Source organism: Numida meleagris, unplaced genomic scaffold (genome assembly GCF_002078875.1).
Source record: "Numida meleagris isolate 19003 breed g44 Domestic line unplaced genomic scaffold, NumMel1.0 unplaced_Scaffold119, whole genome shotgun sequence".
Taxonomy (NCBI): Eukaryota; Metazoa; Chordata; class Aves; order Galliformes; family Numididae; genus Numida; species Numida meleagris.
The window spans coordinates 1,099,020-1,116,866 of NW_018362987.1; the positions used below are offsets into that span (position 1 = coordinate 1,099,020).

At 39.1% G+C, this 17,847-nt stretch overlaps 1 protein-coding gene and 1 long non-coding RNA gene across 8 annotated transcripts in view; one reads left to right on the plus strand and one right to left on the minus strand.

Moving 5' to 3' along the window:
* Nucleotides 1-17,847, minus strand: part of PRKG1 (protein kinase, cGMP-dependent, type I) — a 429,334-nt gene that overhangs the window by 177,663 nt on the left and 233,824 nt on the right. For all 7 annotated transcript variants that reach the window (XM_021381835.1, XM_021381839.1, XM_021381834.1 and 4 more), the window contains one exon: nucleotides 17,596-17,701. In XM_021381835.1, the coding sequence (XP_021237510.1) occupies nucleotides 17,596-17,701 (106 nt within the window). The remainder of the gene's footprint in view (nucleotides 1-17,595; nucleotides 17,702-17,847) is intronic.
* LOC110390493 lies at nucleotides 12,316-15,140 on the plus strand. Its single transcript, XR_002433751.1, has 3 exons — nucleotides 12,316-12,405; nucleotides 12,492-12,735; nucleotides 14,400-15,140. It is a non-coding gene; the product is annotated as an uncharacterized LOC110390493 (long non-coding RNA).

Genomic DNA, 17,847 nt, shown 5'->3' on the forward strand with positions numbered 1-17,847 from the left:
CTAATTATACTTGCCTACCTGTGATCAGTGCTTTCTGTATCTTCATACTTCATCTTGTTAAACCATTCTGAAGGGAAACTACTATTTGTATGTTGTCATGGTTTTATGATTTTCGGTTATTGGTACTCCACATCATAACATCATGTAGTGAATGTACCTGGTTCTCAGAAGAGAAGGACTACTACATCCCCCACGGTACTTTGCTCCTCTGTTACCATTTTCCAGCCGGAGGGAAAAGATAAAAGCCCGCAGTATAAAAAACTTGCGGATCACAAGACCTCGTCCCTTTTTCCGCCGTCTCTCATCTTGGCAGCACCTCGCTCTCCAGCCGTCTTATTGTCGGTAGTAGAGTAAGGCCTACCTTGATTTTGGGACATTCTCTCTCTCTGTATGGGATTTATCAGCTTAAATTGTAATTATATTGTATTATAGCATGTTGTTTTGCATTCCGATATCTTATTTAGTAAATTAGTTTGTTTCTCCTCAGATTGTTGCCGCTGTTCTTTGCTCTCAGGGCCATCTCCTTACCCTTTTCCCCTTTTCCCTTTTCCCAGGGCGTGGGCCCGTGGATCCCCCGTCCCCTTTGTCACGGAACCGGGCCAAACGCCCGTAAACCGTTGGCAGTGTGTATAAGGCAGATTACTAAGTTTCACAACAATTACAAATAATAGATGAGATATACAACTAAACAGCTATTTCTAATCGCACTAGGCTTTGTACTTTGCTAATACACAACAATTACCAGGTAAAAAATATGGATTGTACTCAGAGACTTGAATGAAGATGTGCTTTGCACACTGCAGAAGCAGTGCCTTTGTTAGCCTTCAGGTGTATCATAATAAAAATGAGAACTTATCTTCCTCAATGGGTTTTCCTGCTGGAAAAGCATCTTCATATTTGAATGAACAAACAACCTTTCTATTGGCACATTATCACAATACACTGCCCCCATTACTACAGACCATCTCAAATAATTTCTTTAATCACCAGTACTCAAATGTGCATTGACACCTTATTTCTCCTGCAGCTATAAACAGTTATGGCATTACACTTTTCTTCTTCCAAGGCTGCAGCACTTCAGCATCCACCGCTTTTCTACCTACTTGACTTCTGAACTCCCTGACACTCTTTTCTTCATCTGTGTTTGTACATTGGTGGATAATCTACATCCAAGACTGCAGATTCCACATGCCTTGTGTTACACTGTCCTTCCGAAAAAGTAGTATTCTATGACCACAAGCTAAAAATACCTACATTCTGGCAATAGTATGGGCTCAGGCTAAAACAACAGAAGATGCATCAGTACCATATTCTAAGCATTCCCTTCAGACTTCCTTCCCTGTAAAGGCTATTGATTTATGCTACAGACATCACAAATATTTTTTCCTGGTTTTGACAACAAATGCCCGAAGTAATACAGTGGATTATTTAAACAGAAGAATAAAAATCATCACTTTCATCATATTGCTCATCTTGTTCCAAGTTACAGGAGAGAAAATGCACACAGAGGGCAGATGCAATGTTTGGAAGCATGTAAGTCATGAAGAGATACAGAAAACATCCCCAGCAGCTGGCCAGGTAGTAGGGCAAGCTTTATGAGCCAGTGCCATTCATCATACTCCATTACCCGTGTCCTGAACATGATGGTAATCTCATTCTGCTCTTACCCAGTGCCTTAGGCGAAAATCAGGAATTAAAGCACAGGCCAGAAATCCTATTGCCTATCAGATTAGTATTTCCAAAGACAGTATTACCTGTGAGAAATCTAAAGATCTTGACAGTCTACTCAGAAAAATTGCAAAATTCCATGCCTGTGTGAATGCTTTAATATGGTCAGGAAGAAGAAAATCTAAGGCAGCCCAGAATATTATAGGTTTAAGTGTTGCTCATACCCAAGTACTGCTCTTCACCTCCTGCCAGTCTGCCAACTCCTTCAGAACCTCAGAATTTAAGAGACACTACATAGCTAAAGCCAATAAAAGTTAATGTCAAAGACAGAGATATTTAATTCAAGAAAAGCCTGGAATACTTGCTTTGCTCCTAGATCCATCTGTGGCCATCAGTGGCTCTAAGGGGCTTCGTCTGGGAATCAAGAGAAAGAGCAGAACAAGCCACTTGCAGTAGAACAGAAGAAAGGGTAGAAGTTCCCTAAGCCATCTTGTTGACTTTGATATAGGCTGGTTTAGCAATAGGAATCAGTTTAAGGACCAATACATTAGTTCAGTAAAAGGAATCAATGAGTGCTAGTTCTAAAATTTTCCATTTTAACTACGCTTGGTGTATGAACAGCCTTGTTTTTTTCAACAATCTTGCATCACAGAAGCACTGGAGTCACAACAGACTGCTCTTATCTTTGCATCCACCAGGGGCAAGGACTTTTTCCTCAGATTTCACGTATTATGTTTTGGATTACAGTGCACTAAGATAAAAAGTTCCTCGTTGTGGCCTAACAAGCAATGGAAATCTGCCAAATTGGGGAAAAATGGCTAGAGGTCAGCCAAAAGCCAATGTGATGAAGCCAAGGATGGAAAAATGGGGAGAAAGTAAGTGATCGAAGACCACCAGAGGCCACTACTGCACGTGCATAGAGGGACATTAGCATATATTAGTGAGTTCTTAGAAAAGAATGAATATGTATGTCAATGTACTGCATATGTATGTCTTAACTGTTTAAATGTAGAACTTAAACTCCGAAAGCATGCTCTCGGTTTTCTAAGTCACCTGGTACATAATGTGAGGAATAAAGGAATACCACTTTCTAACACCACATTGGAATTAGAGAGTCTTCTTCCTGGATTTTGGCTGACAACTTAAAATGTATTTCAAGTACTCATTAAAGTCAGTTTGCTTCTTTTGCCTGCCAAAATAGCCACTGACAATCTTGCCTACCTGTAGACATAACTTGTAAGAGAAATTAGTATTGTAGTATATGGGATATGGAAGTGGATAAATACAGACTGCACTAGCATGACACACTTCATACTGGACACTTTATACAAATCTAAATGATCTATTTGCCGTATGAATTATTATTATTTTCCCACAAATATAACGCAATATTATCACAATATTTCACTCACACCTCTAATTGCACCCAAATACTAAGCTAGCAGCTTTTTCTCTGCTCAGGCTTCATCTCCAGCGCAGCATGCTTTGGTGTCTCTAGAAGAAGCTACATCTTTTCTAATGTCAAATCCAAAATTAGATGCACTATTCCCTGCCAAAAAGTATCAAAGGATGGCCTTCCTGCACACTTCCTAACAGACAACTGAACAGAGGGCTGAAGTTTAACGAGCTATTCTTTTGGAAGCATGCCCAGTTCTTTACTTAATTTGGCCTTTAAACTCTAATACTGTTCAGCATACACGACATGCTCCTGGGTTATGCATTGTGACAAGATGAATTCAAAGACCCTGTCCCTATTTTTAATCTCAGTACAGTTTATTTTGTATTCAGCAACATGGTTTATTTGCAGTCAGCAACTCTTTCATCCAGATTATTAACAAAGAGTAAAATCATCCCTCAGAAGGATCTACTCCAATTCATGCATTTTAGGTTCCCATATGTATGGTTCCAATTTGCAGAGAAGCAATAATTCATTTTATTTCAAAGCTCCTTAGAGCCAGTGAATGCTACCTCATTTTTGCTTGAACAAATGTATACTTAGACATGTATTAATCCCCAAAAGATTTCCAATCAGCAAAATACGATTATGTGAATTTTTCAAATGAGCACATCTTATTCAAACGAGCTTCTTAAGGGTTTTGTGTTTATTAAGAATTAACTGAAGTGACAGATAATATCAGACTCTTGAAAAAAATCTTTGTTCTTTCTGAAATACATTTTTAGCAGAGGTTTACCAAATGACCTCGGAAAAAAAAGGAGAAGTGCACTTCAATTTCTATTTTTACATCAGCCTGTTTCTCATCCACAGCTGGGTTAGCTGGGCAACATGGTAGTTGTCAGCCATCCATAAGGAAAGATGAAACGAAGGCTAAACCCTTTGATATGCAAGTTTGCTTACTAAAACATATGTATTGTTTGTACCATGGCTCTCTTCAAAAGTACTAGCCAACCTTTTCCAGCAGGAAGAAAAAGCACTTCTCTATAATCTGTTATTTAAGGCACAGTTACCAAAATGCCTCCACTTGTGAATCTGTATTGAATCTTTCTGACTTACAGAAAAGAAATGTCAATTAGATAATGTCAAGAAATAACACCTTTCTTCAACTTCTGCCATGATCCTCTACTAGAGGAGGCTTGCTTTCTCAGTTGGGGCTGGTAGACAAAAGTGTCATTGGTGTCACTCCTTTCCAATGACCATTTATTTCTTAAAAGAAGAACTAACACCTAAGTACCACGTTACTCTACTAGGCATAACTCCTGCAATACTATCCTGATTTTTCCTCCATTCCCCAGCCATGACGTGTTAACTTCCCATGCTTTGAGTCAAGCTGCAAATCTTTCAACCCAGGCAATCCGCTTCAAATCTGTTTCTAAAGCATCTTTCGTAATGGAGTCCAAAGCAGGTTCTTAGCCAATATCACATTACTAAGTACTACCAGCAGTGTAAGAGGGGAGCAGCAAGGACAGAGGCTGTTTTCATTGAGTCTACAGCCTTCTGCAAAATACCTGGTCTTTGCACTGCAGAACGAGTTGCTAAAGACTGAGCAACTTCACAGCAAATTTATATTTCAACAAATACTTTATAAGAAAGTGGACTCCAAATTAATGGAGTGCTAACTACTTACTGACATTGTAATTCCTGCCTGAACCTTTCAAACCAAATCTCAACACTATGAGAAGTCTTTTATCTTCCCTCAAACCTCATGCACAATTTTAGAGTTTGGGAATGGTCTAAGCTCAGGCCTGAATTCAGAGAACACCTGTAAGAGACAAAGAGTGAGAGACAGTTATAAAACATGAAGAATTTACTCTTTGCCCTGCAAAGTTGGAGCCTTTATTCATTCCTTCATTGCCCTCCTAGATTCTCAGCTATTTTCTTTCTGGCTGTGTCTTAATGCTTGGGACTCGTTGCCATACCAGACTCTGTTAGTGGCAACTTGAATTTATCAAAGCAATGTAACAAATTTGATAATATAATTACTGTGTATTTCTCTCATGCAAAGTGTGTGGAAGTTGCACACCAAGGTCTTCTCTGCTGCTTCATACAAAAATAATCTGCAAGTGCCAGGAGTAGATGAAAAGATCTTCCCATGGCAGCTAAGTAGAGTGTTTGAAGCCTCAACCACTTTCTTGCACAGACTGCTACAGTTTTTAAGAGTTTTATCATTTCCATTCAGTTTAGAGAATACAAATAAAAGGATAAAAATGAAGTGTATGTCAGCTGTGTTGCCACTGCAACCTCCTCAAGTGCATCAGTTTGATGTTGACGTTTCCTATTGTGTCATGTGGCTTCTTCATTGCAGCTAGATCTCAGAATAGGAATAACCCAACTGCCTCACACTGCTCAGTCAGGATGGCTGCAAATAATTCCAGCCCAGCATTCCCATAAAGTGGTGTTAACACTGCCAGGAGGAGCAAATCCCCACAAACCCTCCAGCAGAAAGCTCACTCATACATAAACCAGAACCTCCAGTGTCCAGAAACACAGAAAATAACCGAAATACGATCTCTAAGTACACAGAGTGTATCAGAAAGGTAACTGCTGTTGTAGTGATTTTAGTGGTACAATTTTTAATGTTATAATTAGGCATCAAGTTAGTCTTTCCAACAGCAGTTAGGCAGTTGCCATGGTAATAAAGATGATCCTGCCTGACCTATTTTTCCTACAAGTAGTGGTCATCATATGAAGTGTTATCTCTTGTGATGGTATTTTGCCTTGGTAAGTATCTAACCTTGAAACTAAAAGATCAGCTTATTAACTGCTTAGGCCTAAGCAACAGCCTTTTTTTTTTCCTATCAAGGATACTGAATGCAAAAGTCATGGCTACTTTTATTTAACAGTCAATTTTTAAAGCATGCTTTAATTTTTTTGCCTGTTTATTTGAAATCTGAATTATAGTAAACTTTTGTTACTGTTTCAAAGCCAAGAATGTACTCATTAATAGGAGAAAAAAAATGCAAGAAATAAAATCAGGTTAAAAAGAGGAGACAGAAAGATGATGTAAAAAGTGGAAACACTACACACCATGAGTCTATGAGAAATCCAAACACAGCAGTACCCCCAAACACACAGCTTTCCCTGGACAAAATTTTTGATGAGATGATCTTAAATTTCCCTTCCAACTCAAACAATTCTATGATTCTGTTTTAATGCAATAGACAAATTTCTCAAGGTCCTTCTCAAACTCTGGCTTGGCACAAACAGCCAAGTTGTCAAGAGGTGTGGAGTACCTATCCCAGCATCAACCCTGATGTATTGTAGTCTTCACTGGCAACAGCTGAACAGCAAAACTGTTGGTTACCTCTCTCCAAGCCAACTTTTAGCCCAGCTAATCACTGTGCATGTATTCCATATGTCCTCAGCTCCCAAATGGCAGTACTGTGGGCAACAGTGTCAAAAGCCTTTCTAAGCAAAATGAATTCCATCCACCACTCTCCCACCATCTTTGTAGCCTCTCATTTCACCATGCGAGGAATCCATCACCAAGAGTGCTGAAGTTCCTTTCATTGCTTCCAAAATATTCTGTCAACAAATTAGGCAGCCTGAAATCCGCATTTTTCATTAAATAAATGGTTAGCCAAAAAGCTGTTTGCCATTGTGCATTTGCAGGTACATTTTTGATTAGGATCAGCAGACAGTTGGGATACACTATTTTTAAACATGGAGTCTGAGATATCCTTCAAGAAATTAGCTGGTACTCAAACTTTTCTACCAGAGGCAGAAAAAGGACACTTCCTCTACTGTTTTCCCTCTCAAAAGTTCAACAAGTTTTAAACATTTCAATTTGCAAGCAGGTAAACGTAGTTTCCTTGGAGGCCATCAGTAATTCCCTAACACTTGGAGACATCAGTTGGCTTTCCAACTATCAACTCAAGGAGATTAACAGTTCTGCAAGTATTGGCACGTGCCAAAACAGAGGCTTTGTGCCTCTGGAGGACCAAGATACGCCCAGAAATGCAGTGTTCTTATCCGTTTTATTGGAATAAGAAAGGAAGATGTCGATTTTACAGCAAATGCTCAGTATCCAGCAGGTGACCAGTGATTTCCCTTGGTGATTAGTTATTTGTGCAGCGCTGCATGCCGTTTTGTGGCCAGTCCTGTTAATGACTTGCTATGCAGTCTCAAAATGAGAAAACAGTGATTAGAAGCCAAAAACATGATTTGGAGTGCACTTGAATGCTACATAGCAGAATCCCATGACAGCAGTCTTTCCAGACAAATACAACCCAAAGGCATGATTGTCCCTGGCCAGACAGAACACTTGCAGGCAACTACTGGCAAGAACGTTTCTCTGCTATGGGCTTGCATGATTAATAAACCAGGATCAGTGAAGAATACTGGTCCACTGCCTATTCAATTTTTGCTTTGGACCAAAAAAGAAAAAGCAAAGATAAGTTAAAACTGATTTCTGGAACCACATTGCATGCAGAATAATGAATTGAAGGAAATCCAGGCTGTTACTTACAGCCCATTTTTCAATATCTACTATTTTAGGCTGCAAGTTGATAAGACTATTTGATACCATGCAAGCAACTCCAAAGTTACATCATTTGGACAAATGAGAACAAAATATTAACCCACTTCATCCAAGTACTGATGTCAGATCACAGTGCTACGTCCAAAAAGGGGTAATCAAAAAATATGTTAAATCTGAGGGCTTCCATGTGGCAAAATTTCTACTTAAAATAGGAGGAAAAAAGAGATACAGCAGCTAACCTTCAGCTTGTACTTTCCTGTCAATAAATGTTCAGGTTACTCACTCATTTAAATAAGTAATAATGATAATAATAATCCTTTCACAGAGGATTGGACACCTATTAATATCCGATTATTAGAAGGGCAAAAAGAAGCCTCCAGCTGCATTTCTGCCTGCATAGAAAGCAACGTGGAGCAGCTACTACCATGAAGGCCAGTTCCAGTTTGCCTGGTCAAACCCCAGAATGTGTTAAAACAGACAGCTGGCACTATTGAAGTCCTTCTCCTGAATATCACTTAATTCCTTGGAGGACAGAGGACTGTCAGACGCTTTCGAAGGTATCTATCTGTAATTTGAGCAGGAAAATAGACTCTGGAATAGAGACTGTCTGGTGTGATAACAAGCTGGATAGGTGGATAAATACTTTTTGTGAGAAATGTCAAACACAAGGATGAGCTCTGAAATTTCTGTGATTATCAAAGGCTGCATGCTAACCATGGGATCCAAACCTGGCTTTGGGGCCTGAGATGAAGAGAGTTAGGTGTGTCTTGGGAAACTGGCCTCTGAAAAAGGATGGTAAGAAATGAACCAGGATTTTGAAATGTACAAAATTCAGCCACCCTGGTCAAGCCATTGGTGAGAGATGTCATGTGTGGCCATGCAGGTAGAGGGCAGGGTGATGGACAAGGAACACAGAATCATCCACGGCCACAAGAGAGAAGTCAATGGGCAAGGTCCTCACCCCTTGCTATTTCCAATGCTGCTAGCGAGGTACAGCAGTACAACTTGATCAACAGAGGAGTAAAGACAATTGCATTTTGCCAGGATAAAGGCATTAGGACTGACTTCTCTGTGATTACTCCTAAGCTTTAAAACTAATATCAATATTTGCATGAGTTATTCTAAATGGGTATCAGTTAATTATAAATAACAGATTAGTGAATTGAGGAAGTCAGATAATAAACCATTTACTCTGATGTCTGGTACAACACAGGGCATAGGACCTTTTGGAACTAATTACTTTATAGCAGCATGCAATTATTAGAGAAGCACTAAAACTTGATTTTGAAATGAATTATAGAATCCATCATAATCTTTTTCACCTTCTTTCAATAATTCAGAATCACCGGTGTTGTAACACCAGGCTAATTGCTATCCTAGCTCAACCTCTGGCCACATTTCTTACTTCTTCTAAGGGCCTACTGTTTCTCACAACTCTATCATCCTCTTTTATGATCTGAAACCCATTTCAGTTGTTATGTATTTTATCTAAGAACATTATCATCCCATTTAATAAATGCTGGCTTCGCATTAACTGTCTTTTCCACTTCCATCTCTGAGCTGTTGCATAACTCATTAAAATCAGTGTTACTGACCAAAAACAACTAAACTGGCCGAATATCAGAAGTATCGATGATCCTTACGAGTTTGTCACAACTCAGGATATTCTATGATTATCACCATATACTATTTATGAAATAACAACCAAACACATCTTGCTCAGTTATTCTAGGCTGCCCGCTCAGCTTCTCAGGTCTAAGGGATACCTCAACGAATCCATGCATGGCTTTCCAACATATGGCTATGTGCTGCAGATCTTGTTCTGGAGCTCATGCTGACTCTCATCTTAAGCAGCACTATAATGTGATCAGAATAAAATAACCTTAAATATAATAATTTCATCTACTTCAATATTTGCAGAATGAACCCCAAATCTCAAGATGCCTACTCTTTAGTACATTTTAGCAAGCAAAGGAAAATAATCTTCCTGGTATACGCAGCCACAAACATCCACGTAATATCACAATACAAAATGTCAACTGCGTAAGGATGAATTGAATTACATTAAACAAACTGTGACACCTTAACAAATCTCCAGTTATGAATGTTCTGTATGGAGCTGTAAGGAGCTTGATTTCTTACTCTCCACAGAGAACACAACCATTTAAGTCATTGCTCAGCCCATTTTGTTTGGGAGCTTAGAAAGCCGCTGTCCTCCAAATTCTGACAGCATCTATGGTTAGACAGCAAGAAGGAATTGGTTTTGCCCTGACACAAAATATCAACAGGAACTTTCCTTCTCCAGATAGTCACAATGTCATATGCAACCACCCCAATGGCTCTGAAGCGCCACTGCAACAATACAGAATCAGATTCTGGTGACTTCTACCAGCAAGAAGCCATCCTAATGTCTGGTTTGCCAGTAAAATACTTCTGGCTGACTGATCTGCACCTGAGATCTGATGCTACATGCACAGAAAGGGAAAATATGATTCCAATATAGGAAGAAACAGTAACTGATGACAAATCAAAGACTGCATTCACCATAAAAAAGTGATTTTGAAATTTAAAAGTTGAAAAAAAAAAGCCATTATTTTTAAAGGCTAACAAAAACAAAATATGATCTTGTGTCAATTGAGATCACGACCACATCTTTGAAGATATTTACTGATACAGCCACTGCTATGGGAGGGAAAAAAAAAGCCCTTACATGGCAGAACAGAGACAGAATCTTGATTTGTTTTCCTTTGAAATGTAATGATGGTATGTCACATAGCCTACTAGCAAATTAGATTTTACCTCTCCTAGAAAACTCCAGGATGAACAAAAAAAGACCAGGCAAAGAAAGTCAAGCACTCCCAAATCCTTCTTCCCTCTCTGCTCTCCCTGGTTGGGTCACAGGCCATTCTCCCTCAAGAAAAGTCAACCCCACATTTCAGGAAAGCCCTCAGCTGCCCCACGAATGGACATCAGAAGCAAACTAACTGCCTGTCGCCTGTCTCCTCACCAGTAGTAAATTATTTACAGCTGAATTGCAGATCAAACCCTACAGCCACAGCTGGAAGCATGTTTAATGGGAAAAGCCATTTTACATTATGACAATCTTGTTAAGCTGTAACAAGCACTTGTGGAAACAGAAAAAGCCCCATAAGCCTGAAGTGTGAATACTCTGGCTGACAGTAAATGTATGCAGAGCAGCATCAGAGAAAATCAGTCCATACTAATGGCGTTCCTAGCTGCAGATGCCGAATCCACAATCAGGCGCTGGGTAAGCACCCAGGTATGCTGTGTGGAAGTGCTGATTTTGTCACTCTGCAGCAGTAGTGAGAGGAAATGGCAGCACGCCCCATGAAGACCAGTGCTCCCCTTAGTGTGGTCTGGGGTCCGCTATCTTCAGTCCCTTCATTGGTCAGGCTATTGTGGTTGCTTGGACTGAAATAGTGATTTTTTTCTCCCCCTTTCTCCTGCTTTGAATCATGAGGAACGCTACACTTTTTCCTTCTCTTCAGTCCTCCTCCCTTTCCCTTGTGGTGCATTACCTCCAACAGGTAATCCTTAGACTAAAACCACAATTGCTCAATATTAACTCTCCACTACTTAAAAAAGTGCCTGTCCCAGCCCTTTCATGGGCATTAATGGCATCACATGGGATTATGGAGGCTATGTTAAAAAAAGCCGTCATTACCAAACTATTTTTAAATCTCCTATCCTGCCTTTCTTTCCTTCAGAAGATCACACACAGACTGTTTTTCTTGTTGAAAGCTGACAGCTCGATACTGCGGCACATCGTTTCAGTTCTGCTTCAGCACCCGCCTGCACACCGTGGCACGGCAAAAATCACCCCTTACACTCAGCCCTTTGCACACATAAACTTCCTTCAAGGTATCCTCAAGTGTCTTGGGCCCAACTGAGTTTAAAGCAAGACAGTAAAAACAGACAGGCCAGATAGGCAAGATTTTGTGCCATTTCCAAATCCAAAACATAGCTTAGTCTTTCCCACTAGAAGCCCAGGTGAGTTTAACACCACCTTCAGAGTTAAGGACTAAGCTGTACTTTTGTTTCACCTTAAAAAAAAAGCACACTGAAAGGCACACCATTTAGGAAAATTCTTTCATTTGCTGCAAACAAGGATGAATTCATTCTTCATTTTAAGGATCACTGAGGAGTCCTAAGACCCCATGAAGTATTCTGAACTAAATGGGCTCGGAGTTGACTTCCTGCCTTCTTAATAGTTCCTCTTTTGCTCACATTGATCAGTTATGGAAAAGGATGATTTTAGCCCTCAGCGTGGCGCCAGGGTCGCTGTAGATCTCAGCTGTTAGATGGAGGTCTGCACTGAAAGAGCCCCCCATCATCTCCAGGTGTTCTCTTCAAAGCCAGTCTTGCCTCTCAGGGTGTGAAAAGAGTCCGGACAACTACATTTTCCAGCTAAAATCACCACTGTGCTCTAATGTAGATCAGTCATTCAATCTTCCCTCTCTTAGCAGATCCATGGATTTTAGGCAGCATAAGGGGATAAAAGAAGTAGTGCATCTTAAGAGAGAAAGGAAGATAGTGCTTGACAGCTCTGCAAAACAGACTGGAATTGTGGCTGGCATGCAATTCGCCTCACCTGAGTTATGCTAACAGGCAAGAGAGGCCTGAAAAACACCTGTGAATACTTCAGAAGAGAGAAAAGATTCAGAGCTTTCTACACATAGGACTCATAAAGCCAGCTCAGCCTAATTATGTATTACCTCATTCTGTTTTTAACTCTTTCCTGGGCATATTATATGGTCACTTTGTGGCATGGTAAAGGAAGGTAAGCTGACTTTTAAGTTCCATCATTTCATCTTCAGCTCTTGGGAGATGCTGGTTGGATGTTTCAAGAATTCCTGCTCCATCCAGCAGATCATATCCTGGATGTATGTTTTCTGTCACGGTACACACTGCACAGCTCATGGATCACAGGACTGAGCTGGTGTCAGCCTGGACAGCTAAGGTGACTGCCTTCTTGGTTCCTCTGAGGTCAGAGGTCCTGACACAATAGTTCAGCTCCTTCCTGCAAGTGACACTCCTTGGATGTCCTGGAAAATCTGCTGGAAGGTGGCACACTTTGTTTTCAAAGTCCTAGCCTGCACACCTCTCTCAGGTAGGATGGGCCCATCATTTTGGCTTTGAGCACCATCTTGGGATGAAAAGGATGCTGGTCTAGATGGGGTCCCAGTTTGAACCAGTACTTCCGTCTTCTCATATAAATTCGTATTAAGAATAAATGTGTTTACTTACCTTCTGGAAATATTTTCCCTTTTCCTCTTTCTCAGCTATCCCCCCTGTTCACTTTGGCTATGTTCCTGTCCTCCACAAAAGCTGCCTTCTTTAGGCCAAGGCCTGTTTCACCGATTCAGTCACTTGAAACTATCCTAATTTTACATATTCCACTAACTCACTTTCCAACTCTCTTTTTCAAAACCCTGTCCTCCCTTTGCCTCACTCTTTTCATTTTTCTCCCACTCTGTCCAGTATAATTTCATCCTGTGATGCACAGTGTGAAATGTTTTGCATGGAACTGCAGGCAATCCATCGAAGACATTCATTTAATAAACCTTCACACATTTTTGTATTTGCTTTCAGTGATAAACGACTCAAATGAAATGCAAAATTTTCTCTAAAGTCATCACTCTACTTGCACCACCAAGTTCAATATTTCAGTGCTACAACGTTACATCTGTGTTTTCATTGTGTCTACACAAATAACTTTACCAGCACGACCCCCCACATCCTTAAGCTGTGAGGGCATGAAGTCCCATTTCTGACATACTTCATCAGATTAAAACTTCCCACTTAAATTTATTTGGCTTAAGCGAGACTGTAAGTGACATTCAAGATCAAGCCAAAGCACTACAACAAAAAATTAAAAGCTGAAGACTGGGATGTTTTCAGCAGGATTAGAGTTTTTGACATTAACATAAAGTTTAAGCAAGATTCAAGGTTGTGTGAGTATATGCATGTAACTTCCTTAAATTTTCCGCTTCTAAAGTTAGATCCTTCCTCCAAGGCTACATACAATATTCATCATTTGTTGCTGATCCGTTCCAGGAGCTTGGATGAATCAGAGTTTACACGGTGGACCAGAACATGAGGCATTTTTTTTTATGGAACATTTAGAAAGTTTTTGCAAAAAAAAAAAAAATTGTAATGTTTACTCTTCCAAGGCATCCTGGTTTTTTTGAAGATATTTGTAACCCTCCTTAAAACTTTTATGATTTAGCAGGAAATGATTACACCTGTTCCCTTTTCCCATCTTATTTCCTGAACAATTGTATTGTATAAATGTTTTTTTTCCTTAACTGAAATATTTTGATCTTGCTTAAACAGCATTCTTGGTTACAGACTTGAGAAGAAATTCACAATAACCTTAAAACTATGAATGTTGCAGTGAGACATAGGGCGGATTTAGCATAGCTATAACTTTCACTGCAGAATAATGCTCCTTCTTGCTCGTGTAATGGCAGGTATATTCAATGATATACAGTAAGTGCTAAGTTGGGTAAAGATTGAAGATTAAATGTTCAGCATTTTCATCCATAAGTTGTTACTAAATCTACAGAATTTTTTAGATGATATAATTTAACTCTTTACCATTGCCTGCATGTTAGCTGCACTCTGAACTAGCTTAATCTTGCCTGGATTTAGCTACATAATGAGCTACTGAAAATTTGTGTTTCAAAGGGAATCAGTGCTATGATTTGATGTTTAGCATACAAGTAGGGATCAAAAAACAGTCTGTTTTTTTTCATCCCTTATTTGAAGCAGGTGCTGCTATGGAACTAGGCCATCTTTTGATCACTTCAAGGATCATCCATTGACTTTACAAGCAACAGAGTGGGATAAAGAGACCAGCTCCTCCTAAAAACTATGAAAAAGAGGATGTTCAGTTGCTCCTAGCTCCAGTCTATCATTGTTTTATGTAAATCAAATAGTTATTTCAACTTTTATAAATCCATAAGAACTATGTGCTGTTCCTTGGCGCAGAAGAGACAGCTTTCTGGCACACTGGAAAGATAGATTGGGAATTCTTAACCAAGAAATGTACTTTCTATGGTTTTCCCACAGCATTGAGGAGATAAAAGGGCAAAACTAAGCAAATAATAGCAGACCCATTTCTTCAATATGTTCTTTCAACAGAAAACCACAGCAGACCACAAATAGTGGCCAAAGGGGCAGAATTCTGTAGTGACCAAATGGAGCCCTGGTGAGACCTGTGCATGTACTGTGGCTACTGTCAGTAAGATAATGAGAAGATAGGAAGGATCTCATCTTACCCTGACAAGCTGCATTTCTATTGTGTTTTGTCCATAGGCAAACACATTCTATTGAAGGGAATGACTGTTACACTACTGCAACTAATGAGAAGATTATGAAGGACAACTTTTTCAGAGCGTTATGAGTAAAGATAATACTTTCCAGCCTCACTCACTTTTCTGTGAATAGGTTTCATTTAAAAATTTATTTCAGTTTTGTTTCTTAATGAACATTTTCATTAACTTATTAATAGGGGAAAGGAAAAATGAATAAATAAGGTGAACAAATGACATACTCCTTGTTCTCAACATTTAATGTATTTTTTTCCTTAAACATTTAGAAGGGGAGCATCCTTACAAATGAGCACTTAGTGCCTCATTGAAATCTAGAAAAGAATTTATATTGAGCTTGAGATAGCTATTGATGCTTAGAGCAAAACTGGACAGTGGAATGGAAAGTTACTGTTTGATACATGCAGCTATCTGCTCCATGCTGCAATTGTTGTGTATGACAAATATTTTCTAAAACAGAAACAGCAAGATTTAAAGAAAATGTATGTGCTTCCTTTTAGCCTTTCTAAAATATATTTGCTTTCTTTTAGCTTTCTTTTTCAGCTTTTTAGCATTAATACACTCTCGACACACTGTAATAAGTTGTGAGCAAGAAGATACAGCGAGAGAAAAATTCTCAGTTGCTTCCTTACACTATTTGCTCTAAAATAAAAGCTGGGCAGGCTCTGTGCCACATGCATCCAAGTTAATCTTGATGATCTTCTAGAAACACTCCATTAAAGCTCAAAGCTTAGGAGCTTAGTAGGTACACAGCTTCTGCTTCCAAAGAGAGCCGGAAGCTCTAACAACCAGAACTGATCTTACATTCACTTTTTGGTTTCATTCACCAGCACACAAGAAAGGCCACTGCTCGTTAACATTTGAATTCATGATTTTTTAAACGCTTCCAAAACAGCTACAGGTTTTTGTTTCCTCTCCTGAGTACGCCTGTGAATAACTACAAACCGAGAAACCCAGAAAAAGCTGGGCTTTGATGGCTGCTCCTGTATGTAATCTCTGAGCAGCAGAACATCTCCATGGAGCTCTTGGTCTTCTCTCGGTTAACATCTTGTCCCCATTAGAGGCTAGGCTGCATCGCCAATCACTTTAGTTTTACTACTTTGTTATTATTATTAATCCTTTACTATTTTTAAATTATCCTCAAAGTGTTCCCTACAGATGATGGGACTGATGTCACCCTCCCCAGCCTCCGTGGGTCAGACCAATTTTGTGGCATCCAGCTAAAGTACTGCATAGATTTCTTTAACGTCTGTATGTTATTTTTACTACCTCTCTTTTTCTCCAATTTTAGCTTGAATGAATACAGGCCACTCCTAGATTTCATGCTACTGAAAACTCAAATGAATGTACTATGCATGTTCTTCTAATTTTAGAAGTTTTTCATCTGAAAATACATTTAAAAGTTCAGAGACAGAAGTAAATCAAGCATGTGACTTGGCAAGATAAAAACCAGTGGGCTTGCATTAGGTAGACATGGTATCTGCCATCTGATACAGCTGCATGGAATTCACTCCTTGTTAAAAATATTCCTTTAAAGGCAATGCAGCATTGCTAAGGTAACTACAGTTTGCGAACTTTAAGATCTTCTAGATTTTCTAAGAACACTTTTTTCTGAATATCTTTGTTAATATATTTGTTAAAAAAGAAAAAGCTTATTTTGGAAATTATACTATCATTTTAAAGATTATTTACCCTGTTTTGAAAATAAGCTGAATCCAAAATTAATTAAAAAGAAAGAGAAATCAAGTATAGCCTCCCTGTGGAGAGAGGTGGGGGAAAAGGAGCCCAAATCGGATGGTATTTGTGCAAGTACCTCTTGGGTACATTACCTCTCATCACTTTTGCTCAAGAGGGGAATGATTCAGCAGGGAACATTCTGATGTGAGACAAATCTGCTGCAGTAATGACTTAATAACAATGGAATTACTTACAACATCACTCTGACTCAGGCAACTTATTTCTCTAGGATTCACTGATGTTATGCTCCTATTTGCTATTACTTTGCTGACATGAAAGGCACTCCTTCATTGCTGTGACAGACCTGAATTATTGGGATATTAGCCATTGCTTTGGTAAGGTGGATTTGTCATACTTTGGGATGGCAGCACTAAATGAATGATGTTTGTGAGACTGAGGTCAAAATTAAGGAGCGAAAGTTTATGCTTTTTTTGCTACTCATCTAACTCATACTTCTATTCTACAGCTCTACTCTAGTATTCTACAGCTTTTGCTTCACTAGAAACTTGCATTTTGCCTCTAGAAATACAAAAGTACACTCTGAATGGACTTGGTTCTACAACGCTTTGCAAACCAGATGCTTCTGCAGGGAGGTTTTTCTTTGATGGGCATTTTCTGCAATAAGGGAAGCTTTGAATGACTCATAGCAAAGCTTCTTCTTTTACACAATGGCTGTGGGACTCTTTGCAAATGAATAGCTCACAATGGGAATGAAACTAAAGAGCAATGCAACTCCTCTTAGTGATCACCCAACTTTAGCTGGAGTATACAGGTTACAGATGGTTAAACAGCAAACAAAAAGAAATGAAAAGAACACATCAAATACTGCATTCACAAAAAAATCAAAGATGAGGACAGCAGTTTCACTGTATTTCTTACAAAGAAAACAAGAGTCATACCTTTTTAAAAATTCCATATACTCAGTATGCTTGATGAGGCCTGTCCTCATCATTATTGTTTGAAAACATTGCCGATCAATAGCCCAAAGTTTCACATTTACGAGAGCTGGAAAAAAAACGAGACAAGGGGAAAAATGTAATTAGCAAAATTTTAGAATTTGAAAATCTGTTGTGAAACACAGAGGAAACTAATTATGTCATGAGAAAACATGAAAATGGGTACAGGCTTCAAAATAGTAACATTAAACTCAT